General features: G+C 53.5%; 1 protein-coding gene across 3 annotated transcripts in view; it reads left to right on the top strand.

Annotated features, from left to right (window-relative positions):
- The first annotated feature begins 221 nt into the window (after positions 1–221).
- Positions 222–17,460, top strand: part of TRAF7 (TNF receptor associated factor 7) — a 28,393-nt gene continuing 11,154 nt past the window's right edge. The window contains exons 1-6 of one of the 3 annotated variants that reach the window (XM_084216645.1): positions 222–317; positions 9,463–9,581; positions 9,770–9,827; positions 10,857–10,948; positions 14,964–15,080; positions 16,323–16,415. In XM_084216645.1, coding sequence (XP_084072771.1) covers positions 9,501–9,581; positions 9,770–9,827; positions 10,857–10,948; positions 14,964–15,080; positions 16,323–16,415 — 441 coding nt within the window. In that variant the 5' untranslated portion in view covers positions 222–317; positions 9,463–9,500. Of the gene's footprint in view, positions 318–3,167; positions 3,298–9,462; positions 9,582–9,769; positions 9,828–10,856; positions 10,949–14,587; positions 14,727–14,963; positions 15,081–16,322; positions 16,416–17,460 lie in introns of those variants that run through there. The other 2 variants (XM_084216646.1, XM_084216647.1) reach the window with 2 other exon arrangements.

Genomic DNA, 17,460 nt, shown 5'->3' with positions numbered 1-17,460 from the left:
GTTTTCCTCCCTGCCAATGGCGACGCGCAGCGCAGCGTGGCCCGAGGCGGCAGTTGCCGCCTTCTGATTGGTCGCTGCTGGAGGCCGGGCAGAACCAGTAGCAACAGTGGTTGTAGCATGGAGTGACTGTCTGCGGGGTGTGCTGGGAGTCGTAGTCCAAGCGGCTCGGCGGCGCGGTCAGGAAGCGGCGCACAGGACTACAAGTCCCGAGGAGCGCTGGGCGCGGCTCTTCCGGGCCGGGCGGCGGGGCGCAGCAGGCCCGGGCGCGATGTGCCGGGACCGGGCACCGGCGCTGCGGCCGCCGCCGCCGCTGGGAGGTACGGGCGGGCCGGGGGGAGCCGGGCGGGCCGCGCCGGGCGGCTCCGTCAGGGGAGGGCCGGGCCGGGCCGGGCGCGCCGGGCCGCGGGCCGGGGAGGTGCCGGCGGAGGCTCCCCGTGCCCACCGGCCGCTGTGTGTGGGTGCCAGCGGCTCTGCTGGGGCGCTCCGAGCAGCCCGAGCATCATCCTCGCTGTTCCGTCCCCGGTGAATCCCGCCAGGTCTCGCTCATCGCCCCCGCCGCCCTCCCGGGCTGTTGGCTGGGTCTCATGGCAGTCTCCGCTTCGCTTTGCCTTTTTCTGCTCAGTTTTGGCGTTTTCTGCTCCATTCCGTGCCCGAGCAGCACGTGTTGCTGCTGGCTCCCTCCTGCCCTCGTTTCCCTGGGCTTTGGGCTCACGGTGTGCAGCGTGTGTGCTGCCTGCGGGGCGGTCTCTGTGGCTGCCGCAGAACATGTGCAGGTCCGGACCAGGGCTGTGGGCTGTGGATTGTGGATTGTGCCCTTCTCTTCTCATTCCACACGAGCTGTGGATTGTGCCCTTCTCTTCTCATTCCACACGAGCTCTCGGGCTCTGGCCCTGCCGCTGCAGCCGCTGTCCCGCTGGCAGAGGCTGCCAGACTGGGATGGCTGAGCTGCTGTGCTGGGGAGGGCAGCGGCGAGGATTGCCCTCGGTTCCCGTTCCCTTCGGGCTCTGCTGGGCTCAGACACAGGCACAGGGCTGCTGAGCGCTCCAGGAGCGGGTTTGGGTGTCCAGAACCGCCAGGTCCAGGCGGGGGTCCCTGCCAGGGCGTAGCTGTGTTGAGAACTGTGACCCAGCAGTTGTTTCTTCCACCCTGGCGCCGTTGCTGTGTCTTTGTTTCAGTCCCAGCAGTGTGATTTTGCCTCCCTGTGTGTTTTCCCCCCAGCGATGTGTTTCCAGACTGCACTGAGCAGTCGGGTTCCTCTTAAACAGCTGCAGCATTTTGGCCTCGAGTGTTTGGCTGCTTCCAGCCACAGCGAGGGTGTTGGGGCTTGCAGGAGAGGGTCTGGGGGTGAAGGATGGTTCCAGAAAGCCCTTGATGAGTGAAAGCAGTGTGAGATCATGGAATCCCAGAATTGTTTAGGTTGGAAAAGACCTCCAAGACCTCTGAATCCGCCCTGTGCCTGATCCCAGCCCAGAGCTCTGAGTGCCACATCCCGGTGTTCCTTGGACACCTCCAGGGATGGGCGCTCCAAACCTCCCTGGGCAGCCCCTTCCAATTCCTGACAACCCCTTTTGTGAAGAAATCCCTCCTGATGTCCAGCCTGCACCTCCCCTGGCAAGGGAAATTCCTAAAGTCATGCAGGAAGCTGCAGGAGCAGGTCCTGTCTGCAGTGTGCTGGATCCCCTCCAGGCGCTGGGGTCCCTGTCTGGAGCAGGGCGGGGACGGGCTGAGGCCCCCCAGGCTGAAGCCACCAGAAGCTCCCTTGCTGGGTTTGGTTTGTGTGCAGGTGACACTGCCTGAGGGAGGGGACCTTGTGGAAACGGGAAACCTGAGCCACGGTGGTGTTTCCAGTCAGGGGATGCTGCTACCTTCCCTGCTGGGGGATTTCATATGGATTGGGCTCAAGGAAGGAAAAACCCACAGTCCATGGTTTTGGGGTGGTTTGGTTCCCTGACCTGGGGGTCCCAGGGTGAGCCCTCCTGTGCAGCCCAGTCTCTGGTGGCCCAGAGCACAGCACACGGAGGTCTGTGTCCCCTGCCCGAGGTCAGCCCTCCACAATCCCGAGGTGCTGCCGGAGCCTCAGGGAGCCCTGCAGGCTCTGGGCGGTGCCAGAGCCCCGTGTGCCTGTGCCAGCTGTGCCCTGCCCCTGGGGTGCTCCTGGGCCTCTGCAGCCTCAGTGGGGGTCACCCCGAGGGCTGAGCATTCCCCTGTTCCCGGGGTGCTCCCAGGCCCTGCTGGCCCTGAGTGAGGATTTCCTGGAGCATGACTGTACCTTTCTCATGGGTTATCCCATCCCGGGTGTGCCAGGAGGGCTGCACTGGAGAGAAAATCCTTCCTGGCTTCCATACTCAGATTATGTGGCTGTGTTCAGTCTGTTGGAACTCTTCCCTCCCAGCTTTTATTCCCTTTGCCATGGGCAGGGTGAGGCACACACCAGCACGTCCCTGTGCCCCTGGGTTGCATCAGGGGGTGTAGGGATGGCTGAGCCCAGGAGGGAGGCCGCTGGTTGCTCACAGGGGTACCTGTCACCCCTCTTTGAGCTCAGCAAGTCCCCCAGGAGCCTTTGGCAGCAGCATCCGAATTACCCATTCAGGCTGCTCCTGCTCTGCCTTGAGCACAGCCTTGGAGCTTCAGAGCCACCTCTGAACGAGGTGTCCTGGGGCTGGAGCGGGGCAGTGCCTGCTCCTGGGACAGCCTCAGCCCTGGAGGGCTGTCCTGGCACTGGAGGTCCCCACCACCACCAGCGTCTGTGTTTCAGCCGAGTCCCGCTCCCCAGCTCTGCCTTTTTGTGGCTGTTCCTGGGTAACCGGGGTTCCCTGGATTGTCTCTCCAGGCAGAGAGCGTGTTGCTGTTTGTCAGGCAGAATTCTGAATAGTTTGGGAACTATAAAAGAGGGTGAGAAACTCCAACTCCCCTTAAAGCAAGCGAAGGACTTTTCTGTCTCCAATCAGGGGAATAAATCCTTGTGCTGGGAGAGGGTTGTTTTTCCTGCACTAGACTGAACCCGGAGCAGCCGGGGCAAAGCTGGGAGGCAGCGTGGAGATTGGCTGAGCTGTGGGATTTTCCAGCTGGATTTACATATCGCCCACTGCTCCGCATGCCTTTGTGTTTACATCACTGGGGAGCGATCCACACACACGTAGCGGAAGAGGCACTTGGGCCGAGGAGAAGCCTGTCCCTAGCTCAGGAGCTGGGCATGGTGGTGGCATCTCTTGGGCCAAGGAGAAGCCTGTCCCCAGCTCAGGAGCTGGGCATGGTGGTGGCATCTTGCCGGGCTGCGCTGCTCCAGGATGGCCGGGGGTGAGTCTGCTCCAAGGAGAAGGGTTTGCTCCAAGGAGAAGGGTTTGCTCTGGGTGCCGGGTGTCAGGCAGCATTCCCGGGAAGCTGCTCCCCTGCAGCAGTGAGGGAGGAACTGTTTTCATCCCTCCAGGAGGTACCTGGAGCCCTGCAGCAGTTTGGCAGGGGGTACCTGTGGCCCATCCAGCTGTGTTGGGCTGGTTTTATGATCCTTCAGAGTGACCTTTGCAAGGGCGTGGAGTGCTTGATTGCAGCAACCCAGCAAGTGTGTCCTGAAGTTGGTCTGGTGTTCCAGAAGTGGGAAATCCTCGATATTCCTCGGGCAGAGTTGTGAGCACAGAAGCCAAGTTGGAGGAGAGGCCGTGTTCCCTGGAATTCTGGGTCACCCTGGGGCAGAGTTCAATCCGTGGTGTTTGGGGTTGTGGGATGCTGAGTGGTGCTTCTGTCTCAAAGCTGTCAGTAGATTTGCCATGGTGGAAGTGTCCACATCCCCTGGTTTCTTTTGGAATCAAGGATTTGGTGCTGTTTCTCCCAGGATCACTGAGTTGATTGATGAGTGTTGGTGTCTACGGGTGCCTCCTGCTTGTTCTCAGTGGCAAAGCCCAAAGGAGCTGTACAAAAGAAGAGCAGGTGACTGGAATGTGCTGGATTTTATTTTTTTTTTCTGAAGGAGATGATGCATTTCAGCTGGATCTTTGAAGTGTTCTAGTTGCATCCAGAGGGCAGAGAAGAGTGTGTGTCACGAGGTGTCAAAGCTTTGGAGGATGTTGGGGGGAACAGGGGGTGGAAGTGCTACTTTGTGCTTTTTGAGTCATGGCTATGGGCTCAGGTTTGCTATGACTTTAATCTGGAAGAATCCCATAGTGTGCTGGGGTGGTTACAGCTTTCCAGAGGATGCAGTGCAGCCAACCATAAGGAAAAGCAGCTGGAAAAGGCCTCAGCCATGGCACAGGAATTGGGGAATAAAGGAGAGAGGAGCTTTGATTGCTTTGGATTCTAGGAAAGCAGAATCCAGGTGATTCTGGATTCGTTGCTCTGGCTTCCTTGGAGGAACAGAGGCCAAATCTCTCCATCCCCCTGTCTTTGCTGCTGCCCTGCCATGTCTTCAGGGGTTTGCAGTTGAGCTGCAAGCCCCTCTCTCTGTCAGATTTGCAGCAGGGACACCAAGAGCAGAGCTGAGCCGGCCCACAGGACCCCGTGGGGTCTTGGCAGCCACTTGTTCTCTGTCAGACAGGTCTGAGGAGCACCAGTGAGCACCAGCTGTGGTGTGAGTGCTGAGGGTGACTGTTCTCAGCTTCTCGAGTGTGAAATCTTCCATCAGGATCTTGCACAGAGTTGGCCATTCCGTCCCAAGGACCTGCAGCAGCGCTGAGATTTTTGCCTTGCAGGGGGAGGGTGTTGTTGGTTTCAGGGCTTGGCTGGAGTTTTATTCTTTTTCCTTCACCAAATCCACCATTTAGCAATGTGATGTTCTCAGGAGGGGTCTGTTCTTTGAGGGAGGATGTGGAAGAGCACAAGCTGTGAGAGGCACAGCACGCAGCTGGGCAGTGGCAGGGCCAACTTTTAAAGCACCTTTTGATTAAGGTCCTTGTGTGGCAGAGCTGTGGATGTGCCTGTTCCTGCCCAGCAGTGGCTGAGGAGCTGCTGAGCCCACACAGGACAATTTCGGTTGCAAGGTCAGAGCTGGGCTGCATAACAAACATGGTGTTGTAGGTGGATCCTCCCAGGTTACCTGAAATGGAAATAAAACTTCAAATGTAGCTTTTGTGTCATGGAACAGCACTGAATATTGGCCTCTGTTCTAACTTCTAATTTAATTTTATTTTTCTGGGAAAATTGAGGCGCTTCATTTCACCAGAGCGATCACTTTTGATCCAGCTGTGGGAACATTTGAAAGCTTCAGGTTTTAACATGAAGTATTGCAAATATTCTTCTATCCCAAGGCTTCATTATCCTTTAGGAAAAGCACCATATGAAATGCTTTTCCTTTCTGAACTCCATTTGTTCAAAGGCACGGCAGTGTTCAAACAGCTGTTGAATGTTCTCTCTCAGTCCTGCAGTCAGTGCAAGCGCTGGTAAAAGGAGCAGCAATTAAAAATATCCCTTTTATTTTTATTGGTGACAGCTCAGTACAATTATGGTCTCACTGTAAGACACTCAGAAAAGCTGGTATGACTTATAAGAAAAGCTTACAAACGGTAAAAAGACCATTCCACAGATTCATCAGGTGGAGGTGCCACGTCCTGTCAGTAAGGCTGAGCTTCTGTTCATGTTTTATGTCCTTCCTGCACTGACTGACATCTGAAGAGTGTAAGAAATGTCCTGCTGGGTCAGGTGTTTTAGCTTTTAGCTCGTCTGCAACCTCTTTGTCTCCTTAGTTTTGTGGGGTTTTTCATAAGCTCTTCCCCACCAGCTGGCATTGACTGCTGGGCAGAGCTGTCACCTGCAGCTGTGGTGATTTCACTGCTGGCTTTCATTGCCCATCCTCACCCGGGGCTGGGCCAGGCTGGCTCAGCTGTGCTGCTGGGAGCCCTGGCCGGGTGTTCCTGGGCTGAGGGGTGACCAGAGGGCTCCACTGCCTGCCTCTGCCCTGGTGTCCCCAGGGAGGTGTCCCCTGCGAGGTGCCTGTCTCAGGATCTGCTGCAGCTCTGCATTCTCACACCCTGTGCTGTACAGGTCAGACCAGATGCTGGCAGCCCTCGTCACCCTGATCTGTACCTGAGGTGCTGATGGTCACAGAGTGGTTAATTACCTTGAGGAGCTAATTACCCCACAATCACCCTGTGCCCTTGGCACCTGCCTGTGCTTTTGTGGGAGTGTTTCCCGGGGGATGTGCCAGCACTCTCAAGGATGTGTAACCCTTCTGTTGTGAGTGCAGTGTTGTAAGAAGAACAGGAGCTCTGTCTTACACCATAAATACCCAAGCAGTGAGATAAGGAGGTTCAGTCAGCCAGAGCAGGGTAACCCGTGCCTGCCTTTCCCACTGCCAGGCACTCCAGCTCTGGGGCAATTTGCCAGCAGTTTCCTTGGGGGTGAGTAACCTCAGAGAGAGCTTCAGTGAGCAGGGGGGGAATTAGCCAGGCCACTGGTGCTGATTCTCCCCCAGCTCTGAGGTGCAGTCACAGGGTGATCTGGGGCTGATCCTGTTGGATCTCCCCTCAGCAGTGGGGAGAGGGAGCACTGCTTCCCTCTGCAGCTGCCTCTGCAGCTGCTGCTGGTTGGGTTTTTTCTTGCCTGAATTACTAAAGTAGGATTTTAAGGCTTTTCTTCTCATTGAGTCTCAAAAGCCTGGAGTTGATCCCTGTGATGTGCAAATGCTGAAACCTATCCCTGCCCCCCCTCACATCTGGTTATGATCAGCTGTGGGATTTACTGAATATTGGGTCCCCACAGCTTCCTTTTTCCAGGGGAGATTTCCCCACCCCCCTCTTTGTTTACTGTAAGAAACACTGATGTTACATGTTAAAAAAATTAAGTCCAGGCAAGGAGAATGTGGATCACAGGCTGAGTTCCCAGCAGCAGCCACCCAAGAGGGACACGCAGGCCTGGGAGCACAGGACAGTGAAGCTGGCAGGGTTCAGATGCCAAGCAAAGGTGCAGAGAGCTGGCAGAGATTTTTGCAAGTGCTGTAGGAAGTTGGTATTAATGTTGACACCATCAGCTCTTTTCTGCCTCCTTTGAGGTTCTTTGATATCAGTTGGAAAAGGTTCTCAGAGGGAAAGGAAGGTGTGAGGAGCTCGTCAGACAATGCTCTGGAGGGGCATCTGCTCTGCTGAGATGCTGCTGTCTGTGGTGGGTGCAGAGGTCTGGGCTGCACTCAGATCTTGCTGGGGTTGTGCAGCCTGGCTGGTATTCTGCTGGACATTTTTTCCATTGCTCACATTCCTCTGGTCTCTGCTTGGAGCAGACACCAGCAGGCTCCCTGCTGCTGCTGCTGCAGGTACCTCGCTCAGCCAAGCTGCAGGCACAGGCCAAGCTTATAAGCAGCAAGTGGGAAACCCCTGAATTCCACATTCCTTCCCCACTTTGGGTTGATTGGAGGTTCCAGGCAGGGACTGAAGGATCATTGCAGTGGCTCGAATGGCTGCAGTCACTGTTTGTGGCACATCTGATCCAACTTTGGGTGATATCACAGAACTCCTCACACTGTCAGTTTATCTCCATTTTTGTTTTCCCTGCCTCTGAGTGTTTCCCATTGCTTGAGTCTCCATCTGTTCATCTGAAGGTGATACATACCCTGAAAATGAGAGGGAATGAAGCTGAGTCTCCAGGCAGCCCTGATCTTCCATCAGGGTGGCTTTCCTCTCTTTCCAGCTGGGAATGACTCTTTGCCCTAAACCCCACGAGGAATATCTGATATGCCAGGTTCCCTTAACCTTCACTGACATGGCTGATGGAAATCCCTGCCCCTGCCTTTGAGCAGGGCAGGATAAAGGGGGTGTGGGTAGGTGTTGCATGGATTTGTATCCCTGGAAATTTGAATGTTTCTCTATTTTCAGCCAATTATGGGAGGAGTAGAGTGCTGAACCCCTTTTCCAGAGGAGAGTGGTGAGCCCAGGTGTACTGCTAGATGTAGGGAACCTAGATTTTAGGGATATGCATGTTAGTGGAGGTGAGATAATGCAGCCTTGAGATGGGAAATCCCAGGAGATGCAGCAGTTCATGCCATTGCTCATGGAAGTACTTGCTTTGCTTAATTTATGAGCACTGCATCATCTGGAGACCCCTCATCTTCAGCCTTTGTGGTTGGAGAGGGGAATCTTCAGGCCTGTGCAGAAGGGGGGAATTTTGGCTGTGAGGAAGACGAGGGCTCCAGTGGCTCACCCAGGGCTGCCCGAGGGAGAGAGGCTGAGTCAGTGGGGCTCAGATCTCCTGGGCCAGTGGCCCAACCCCTTTGTCTGCCCCCTTCTACCTGCCACCCTCCCTCTGCTCTCTGTGCCCTTGGGAGCACAGACAGGAATTAAAGGATCCAGTGGCCAAAGCCAAACCTGTGGCTTGCTGGAGCCCACTTTAAACTCTGCAGGTCTCCCTGATGCTGCAGCACGACTCTGCTCGTTCCTGCTGCTTTTGAGACAATTCCAGACTCTGTGCTCACATCTCCTCAGGGATCTGGCATTTGCAAGCAGCCAGGACAGTGCTGTCACGTGTGTGGAAAACATTATCCAGGTCCCTGGTTTCCAGATGGTTTTGGGTTTGGTTTTGGGGTTTCCGTTTGTTTGGTTTTTCTTTGGAATTTTGGATTTTTTGTAATTTTTTACCGTAGTTGTTTCTGAGAGCTATCCCCTGCTCAGGATTCTGCTGTTGCTGGCTGTCTGCCAGCTGTTGGATCCAGAGCTGCAGGAGCACTGGAAGTGCTGTGTCAGGCCCTGGGCAGAGCCTTGGCCGAGGACAGCCCCAGAGTCACCCTGGCAAGGTTCAAAATGTGTGTGCAGGATGTGCCCAGCCCTGTGTGCCAGGGCTCTCAGGGAGGTGGGAATCCCTGCACAAATCCCAGCTCACAGCTGTGCTGGGATCCTGTCTCTTTGGGAGCCTCAGTTTCCCTTCCTGTAAAGTGGAGAAATCCCAGTGGTGTTTTTATAAAGAGCTTGGAGATTTAGGACTTGTCACTCCCAGGTAAGAGAAAACCAATTGCTGGAAACACCTGAGACACTTCACCTCCCCAGTGCCAGGCTGAGTTTGTCCTCTCTGAGGGAAACTCCTGCCTGAGCCAGGAGCACCCCTGTGGGACAGCAGAGGAGCTGCAGCTCCTTCCTGAGACTCTCCTGGCTCTGAAGGAGACTGGGAGCATCTTGTCAGATTTGCTGGGACAGCAGCATAATTATGCCCCGAAGCAGTATCAGGTTTCAGCAGAGGCTAAAGAAAGCAAATTCCATGTGTTTCTGCAGATTACTGTTGTGGAATTCTTGACTTTGCAGACTTGAGCCTAATGAACCGGTGGAGGGAGAGAAATGAGGCTCTTATTAAAAGATAATGATATATTTTAAAAATGCTGAACACTCACCCAGGAACGATTTGAAGGAATCTTTGTCCTTTCCTCTTGCTTCTGAAAATCCAGGTTTATGTGAGTTTAGGTAAACACCGGGCTGTGTGCTGCAGGAGAGCGTTCTCTGAGCTCAGGGAAATACCCACAAGGAGCCTAACTCCCTTTGTGTCCTCCTTGTCCCACAGAGCACGCTTCCCATGACTAACAGATGCTGGCCTAGATTATGAGCTCAAACAAGAGCGCTCGCTACAATCGTTTCTCCAGTGGCACTACAAGCATCACTACTGCTGAGAACACTAACGGGGTAAGGCCGCTGCTGTGGCACAGCAGCACAGGCTGCTTCCTGTGCTCCCCTCCTTTCTTTGGAACAGGCTCTTTTCCTGCCACTTAGAGCCTCACTATTCACAGGGAAAAGCTGGGAATGTGTGTGCAGTATTTCACCAGCCTGAAGGCTTTAAATGCCCTGACATTCGTTTTTTTTCAATATTTCAGACAAGAATGGAAACAACTTTTGGACCAGCCTTCTCTGCTGTGACCACCATCACAAAGGGTGGGTATTTCACGTACTGTGTGCGATCCCAGGGTGGTTGTTGTCCTTTTACAGATCATAAAGCTGTTGGGAGAATCTCTCTGGTCATTAACCAGGTGTTGAGGGGCTGGGTTTGGTGTTATGCAGCCCAAGTCTCCTGACAGGATGGAAATGAGTAGGCACAGGAATTTTCTCTCCTCAGGCAGACTGAGCAGTACCACTGGGAAGCCTTTGCTGAAAACAGAGTAGTACAGCAGGGTTTGATGCTGAGCTCAGCACCAAATCTTATTGATCCCTGTGACAGTCATCACCTATGCTGAAAATTTCCATCTTCCCTCTGTGCCTGACTGTGAGTCACTCTGGAGATTTGGTAAAACCCCATGGCCACTTTTAGCTCAGACAGGAGGGGATGCAAGTGTCCCTGCTCATTTACAGTTCCTGTGCCTTGTTCCTCAAAGCTCAGCAGGTGAGGGGAGCCTGAGCCCTGGCACGTGGGGGGAATGTAGCAAGAGGCCTGGTTTCATTTTGGGATACAAATATCCTTCCTTTAATGGAAACAAAAAGACTTGACACTGATTTTGATAAGGATATGAACATCTGCCCCAGAAAAATGTTTGGATTACATTTGTCAAGGACTCTGGATGGTTTTGGACTCCCAAATATTTACACTCAGACTTTTCTATGTATCAGAGTCAGTTACATGATCTCTATACAAATATTTCATATTTAATTTAGCATGGCTCCCCTGTGCCTCAGGGATATCCAGACCTCCCTGGATCCAGGCAATTTTTACTGGTGACTGAGATATGTGGGAGTATAAAGTTTCCTTTTAATAGTATTTTTAAGGATATTACCTGTGCTCTTTTCTGGGCAAGCTCTCAGAGATCAGGGTTGTTCTGCCTGTGCTGATAGATGCAGTCATGAACCAGCATTGCAGAATCCCCAGTCTTTTCCTTTTCTAAGGAACACAGCTACAGAGGCTGTCCCATAGCTTGGCCAAGTTTCTGAGGAGCCTAAGTGCTTGTTTTTCTTTTTGAATTCCCTGTAAAGCTGACGGGACCAACACTTTCAAGCAGCACCGTCGGACCCCGTCCTCCTCCAGCACCCTCACCTACTCCCCGCGGGACGAGGATGATGGCATGGTAGGTGTTGTCAGGACCCTCCTGACTGGCTTAGCTGGTCAGAAGGGAAATGAGAGGTGTCTGCACCTCCTCTGGACTCCTCTGCCTCCCTCATCATTCTCTGTGTACCGTGTGCCCCAGAGGCAGGACCAGCCTCAGCATTGCTGGTGCCCTGGGGAAGCAGCTCATTCTCACCTGGGGCTTTAGGCTGGAGCTGCTGCTGCTGCTTTTCACACTGCTTGAGATTGTTATGTGTGTCCAAAGCCTGGGAACTACAAATCCCAGAGCCTCCTTGTGAGGGAGCAGCTGGCTCCTGGGAGAGCAGGGAGCTCGGGAGGAAGCAGCCCCTGCCAGGATGTCTGGGCTGTGCCTGGGGCCAGGCACTCTCCGTGTTGGATGGATCCCAGCTGGCTCTGCAGTAATGGCCATAGAGTCCATTCCTATTCCCACCTCCAGATGGGGCCTCTGACCACAGGGAGAAGGTTTGGAACCTGCAGATTGGGGTGTTGGACACTGTGGGCTGTGCTGGGCTTCCCACACAAACCATTCCCTTGTCTCCCAGTATCTTGGTGTAAAGCAGTTCCCAATTTTGTATCCAGTTTTCTCACTCACTTCTGAGTAAGTTTTTTTGGGGGAATTTAGTGATTCAACAGTCTTAAGGGTTAGCTGCTTGGAGAGAAATTAAATTAGCCAAATCAATTAAATCAAGAACAGAAACAGCAAAGCAAACATTGATGAAAGGATGGTCTGAGGCTGGACCTTCTCTTGTCCCTGGTGCTCCTGCCACGTCTCACAACCACAAGCTCTGTTCAGATCTAAACATGTTTGTAACAAATTTGAAATTAAGTATCTGTAGACTTAGTCAGGATCCAAGACCCAATTTCCAAGCAAGGCATAAATGGATCACTGCTGCTGGAGTTAGAGACTGGGGTCAGCAACAGTGTGGAGCTGCAGCACTTCTTAAAATAAATTTGACACCAGATTGCAAAGAATTTTATTGTCAGCATCCTATAAAGTTCCTTCTGTTGCTCAGGGATCTTGCTGTGTTTTATGTGAGCCCGTGGGGGTTTTGTTTGTTGTTGGTCTTTTTTCTAACAAGTCCTTTGAAAATGTGCCTGGCGTCCTTGGCAAGTGCAGCTCTCCAGCCCACCACTGACCCCACGAGCTGGGCCAGGGTTCAGGACACCCCTGGCTGTCAGCACAGACCCTTTTCACAAGCTGGGCTGTTCTCACAGGGCAGAGGGGAGGATTTTTCCAGAGGAGGGGATGCTGTGAATATTTCATTTAGCCAGGTCTGATAAAGAAACTCCCTGACTCCTTTGAAAACCCCGCTGGCACAAACTGGGGTGTGCAGCCAAGAGTGGGGGAGATCTCTGCTGGGAGCCAGCTTCAGTCCTCTTGGACAGTCTCAGCCCACTTTCCCTGGAGTGTTAAATATTCTTTAGCAAAAATAGTGAGAGGATTAACGAGTGGTTCAGGAAGCAGCGTGAGGTGCTGACAAACCAGAACCGCCTCGGTCCTGCTCTGCCTGCTGCTCCAGGCAGACTCACTAACCCTCTTAGGAAGCTTCATTTGCTTTGTCAAGAAATAATCTGGGATTTCCCTTCCTCATCACTGAGTTTTCCCTCCTCCAGAAGCTGCCAAGGGCTTCTCAGCCATCAGAGAGACAGCTGGAGAGGAGTCAGAGCCCTCCTGTGACCTCCACCTCCCCTTTTTCTTTCCCTGTAAAGCTGCTGTTAATGAAACAGAAGCAGAGCAGTGTGCTCTGTGTGCAGGGCAGGGATTGCTGAGTGGCTGCTCTCATCCTGCCTGGACACAGTGCCACAGGTTCCCACCTTGTTGTGCCTGCATGGAGCTGGAACCAGGGCTGTGCTGGAGCCTCCACCTGGAAGCTGCTCCTGTTGCTGAAGTGGTGGGAACAGCAGCTAAAGATTGCAGCTGAATATTGGAACATAGGATCCCATGGATGGAGGCTGCCTGCCTGTCCAAAGTCTGTTGTTTACAGGGAGCTTCACCTCTGAGTCAGAGGTGAAAACTCTCCATCTTCCATCAGATTTTTGAGTGCTCCATCCTTGGGCTGTTTGAAGGTGTGCCTGATGTTTAGTGCAGAAATGAGTTTCATCCTTCTTTGCTTGGCAAAATCAAGGCTGCAGATACCCAGAGTGTCTGGAACTTCCAGCACACCCTCTGCCATTCTGTGTTTTCCCCCCAGCTTGGGAGGAGTGAAGGATCCTTCTCAGCCCATCCCCTTCTCTGCTGTGCAGTTAACACCAGCATTTTCCAAACCAGGACACAGGGGGCTGAGCCCAGAGTCCTACACAAACCTTCTGTGTCTCACACCCCTGCCTCCTGGAATGCTGCAGTCCCCCTCTGGTGATCCTCTCTGGATGCTGCTGGTGACAAACCTGCCTCCCTGCAGAGCCTGTCTTTGCTGCCCTCACCCCCTGTCACCTCCAGAGTGGGAACTGTGCACAGTCATTCTGCTTATTTTAATAATTTCTGCTACTAGTGGAGGAAAATAATAAAATTAATGGATACACATAAAATGGATTTACCTCATTATAAAATTCCTCCTTAAGGTTTATGTATTTAGTCAATAAATATGCTGTCTTTAAGGGAAAGACATTTATGCTTTGGCTTCTCAGCAGATGCAGCATTTCTGAGTTCCTTGGAGCCCAGGATCATAAAAACGAGGCAGCAGAGCAGTGTGAGGAAGCAGCAGGATCCTGGTCTGCTGCTCTCCTGCAGCCCAGCCAGGCTGCACTGGAACTGCAGCATGCTTTGTCTCTGGGGAGGGCAGCAGCCTCTCAACCTCATCTTGCAGCTTTCATTGCTGAATTTCCTGCTGGCCCCTCTACCCTCCTGCATTGCCTTTGTCTGGCCCTGGCTCTGATGTCACCCACTTTCACCAGGGCAGGCACACAGAATGCAGCTCTCAGGGCTCACATGGAACAGAGGAAAAGCGTTTTTCCCACAAGGTGCAGGACAGGAGCTCAGCAGAGTCTGGTCCATGCAGCTTTCCCTGTTCCCTGGGCAGTGCCAGGCCTGGCCTGGGCCAGGGCCAGGGAGAGTCCCTTTTGCAGTGGGCAGCCAGGGATCTCCAGAGCTCCTTCCAGCCAGCACTGCTCAGGGCTAGGGACTGACAGAGGCTGCAGCCAAGCCTTGGAGAGTGTGGCACGTGCTCATCCATCATGCCTCGTCCCAAGTGGCTGAAGCTTCTGGCTTCATTCTTCCATTTCCTTGTCCAAGCATGCGTTCTGCTCATTGAAGACCTTTATTCCCCCTCTGTGCACCTTTTCCACTCCACCAGCAGCATCTCTCCCAGAGTAACCCCTCAGTGGTTGCACTCCCAGCTGCACTGGATCCTCAGATCCAGTCTTCCCACGGTCTGCAGCCTCCAGTGGCACTTTGACACCGAATGGCACCTTGGCTACGTGCTGGTGGTTGACATTCCAGCCTGGGAGACGTGCTGCTGGTTAATATTCCAGCAGCAGCACTCCCTCCAAGCCAATCCCAGGGCTGCCGTGGCAGGGGATCTCTCTGGATTGGTGCACGGTGTGCGCTCCGCTCTCCCCTCCCGAGCAGGAAGCGGCAGAGCCGGGCTCACAGAGAATTCAATAGAAGGAAGTCTCCGCACTTACGCAAAGAAATTTGGCAGAAGTTAGATAGTGAGTGCAACAACAAGTGCTGCTGCAGAGATTAGAGACATTGCAGGAGCTGGAGCGGTCTCTGGGGGAGATTTACGGAGCTTTCCATGAAGGATTAATTCTTCCAGGCCGTTGCTTTGCGGGTGTGCACGGTAAGTGTGCAGGGAATGCACCTCGGAGAAGGTGATGTGCTTGGAATGTGGATGTCAGCCTGGCTGAGGGAGTTAAACCAGAGCCATTCCTGTCTCTGGGCACGCTGCAGGGAAGGGCACGCAGCAGCAGGGCCACTCAGTGCAGCTGGGTGTTGTGAAGGGGGAGAACTGAACCTGAAGGCTCTGCCTGGAGTTGGGGAATGATTTGCACTGACCAGAGGTGCTCTGTGTCCGCAGCCTCCCATCAGCACCCCGCGCCGCTCCGACTCCGCTATCTCCGTCCGCTCCTTGCACTCCGAGTCCAACATGTCCCTGCGCTCCACGTTCTCACTCCATGAGGAAGAGGAGGAGCCAGTAGGTATTTGGGATTGTCTGAAGGAGCAGGATTAGGAAACTCAGTGTCAAAAGAGTAACTTAGTGGACTGTTGTGAGTACGCAGAGCTCTCAGGGGTAGATTTCGTGCAGTGCCTGGCTCAGACTCCTGCTTTTAACTTTGTTTCCACCACTGACTTTGCTTCCTCATGTACCACTTCCCTGCCTGGAAAGCGAGGACAATGGTGAGGCTTTTCTGCTTCCCAGAAAAACTGTAAGTCTGTGCAAAGTCCTGCTTGATTCCCTGGCCCTGCAGCAGAGCAGGGTGGGTGGCAAGGCTCAGGCCGGTGGTCTGGCCCCAGGCAGCAAAAAAGTACAATTCCCCATGGATTTGGAGCCCCATCCCCATTCAGGACTGTGTGGCACCCCACAGACTTGATTGTAAGCCCCAGGAGGGTGCAAGGAATTGTCTACATGCTGGGGGAGGATACTTTTAAACTGAGCTTAGCTTGTGACCCAGTAACCAACCCCAAACTGAATGAATAAAAGGTCAGGCGGCGTTCTGCCACTGATCAAAGATAAGAGTTTATTTCATATTTGGGAACCCAGGGGGCTGTGTTTGCATTTCTGAGAGCAGCACAGGATGAAAAGACAGGGAACTGCAGAGATGGATTGGAAATGCTCTGAAATGTGAGCATGGAGAGCCGTGGTGCTCCGGGAGGACGTGCTCGGAGCCCTGTGCTGGCTGTCCTAGTTGGTAAACAAAACTGGAGAGATGGGCCCATTGCAGCAGAAACAATGCTGTTTCTGCTTCCTGGGGAGTGAAGGAGCCCTTCCTTCAGAATGCTTAAAACACAAGAGTGCAGACTGCGTTAAAATCGCTCTTAAGCTCAGGCTTTGTTCAATTTTGACAACTCTGTGCTCAGGCCAACCAAGGAGAAAGTCCCAGCCAGTGCAGCTCGTGCAGTTCTGGTGACTGAATCACTGGCAAAGGAGTTGGTCTGTGCAGTTTGCTGTCAGGTGCTGATCCTGCCAGATGCTGGTGGCCCCCAGTTTGTGATGAGCTGAGTGAGGGTCTCCAGCCATTCCCAAGTTCATTCTTCCCCTACTGGAACTCAGGGGATCCAGGCAGAATTTTGTGTTGAGATCACGAAAAGCCCTCAGTGTGCCCCAGGCTCCCCGAGGCTCAGCACTGAGGGACTGTGTTACTCCTTCTGCAGAGCTGCAGAAGGCTCTTGGTTTGGACTAATCCCCGCTGTGTGTGTCCCTGTGTGTGCCCTGCAGGAGCCCCTGGTGTTTGCAGAGCAGCCGTCCGTGAAGCTGTGCTGCCAGCTGTGCTGCAGTGTCTTTAAGGATCCCGTCATCACAACCTGTGGGGTAAGGCATGGCTCTCCCAAACATCCTGGGGGAGCCACACCGAAGCCAGGACTGTCCCCTCTGTCTCTCCCTGGGGACTGTCAAGCAAAACTAGGGCTTGCTTAAAGTGGGATGGCTTTTCCCAGGGGAGCTGTACTGTCAGCCACCCCATCCTGGCCGTGTTCAGTCTCCTTGCTGTGGCTTCCATGAGGTCAAAAACTCCTCCTGAAGGGCTCTGCAGGAGCTCCTGGGCACCCTAGGAATGGCTGTGCTTCAGTTGTGAAGGAAGTGTTGCTTATAAAACAAGAATGGCTTGAAGCTTCATTTAGTTAATGCTTGCAAAGGGATTTGAGATCCTCAAATGAAAGGCATGGAGTGTTATGAATATTCTTCTGGATTCCATTTTACTGGGATTTAATAGAAGCTGTATATTATTCCTGTGCTCCTTGTGAAGAAAGATGGCTTTGAGATGGCTCTAATGCTTCTGACGTGATCTGATCACCAGGATGGGGCTGTAGCAACAGCAGCAGAGCTCAGGGTTGTTTATTGCAGTGAGGGTGCTATTCCCCAAAAGTGCTGGAAGCTGCTGCAGTTTGGCTGCACCATTCCAGTAAGCAGTTCTGCACAGAGACACTGAGATTTACTGGTTAATGTGGAAAAAAGCCCACTGCAGGAAGCAGCCTGGCTTCATCTGCAGTCCTGCTCTGGCAGCTCTGGAGGGAGCTCGGTGCAGCTGTGCCGGGCAGGAAAAGGCCATGGGAGCAGGGCAGCAGCAAACAGCTCCAGAGGGGGACTCACAGCCCTGCCAAGAGCTGGCTCCCTGGCCAGGGAACGTGGCTCAGGAGGCTCCAGGGGATGCACAGGGCAGCATCAGGACCAGTGGAGTGCTGCAGCCTTTATGTTCATTAGTGTGTTAGACTGTGTTTGCTACTTTGTCAAGTTAAACTGTCAGAACGGAGAGGGGAGCTATTTAAAGTGCTCAAATTTACAGAGCATTTAATGGGCTTACAAACCAGCTGTTCCATCTGCCTGGCAGCAGGACAGGGCTGCTTCTGCTGCCTTGAGA

The sequence above is a fragment of the Fringilla coelebs genome (assembly GCF_963513975.1).
Source record: "Fringilla coelebs genome assembly, chromosome: 16".
In the NCBI taxonomy this organism is placed as follows: Eukaryota; Metazoa; Chordata; class Aves; order Passeriformes; family Fringillidae; genus Fringilla; species Fringilla coelebs.
The sequence above is the reverse complement of the archived record's forward strand: the minus strand, read 5'-3'. Positions and strand labels throughout refer to the sequence as shown.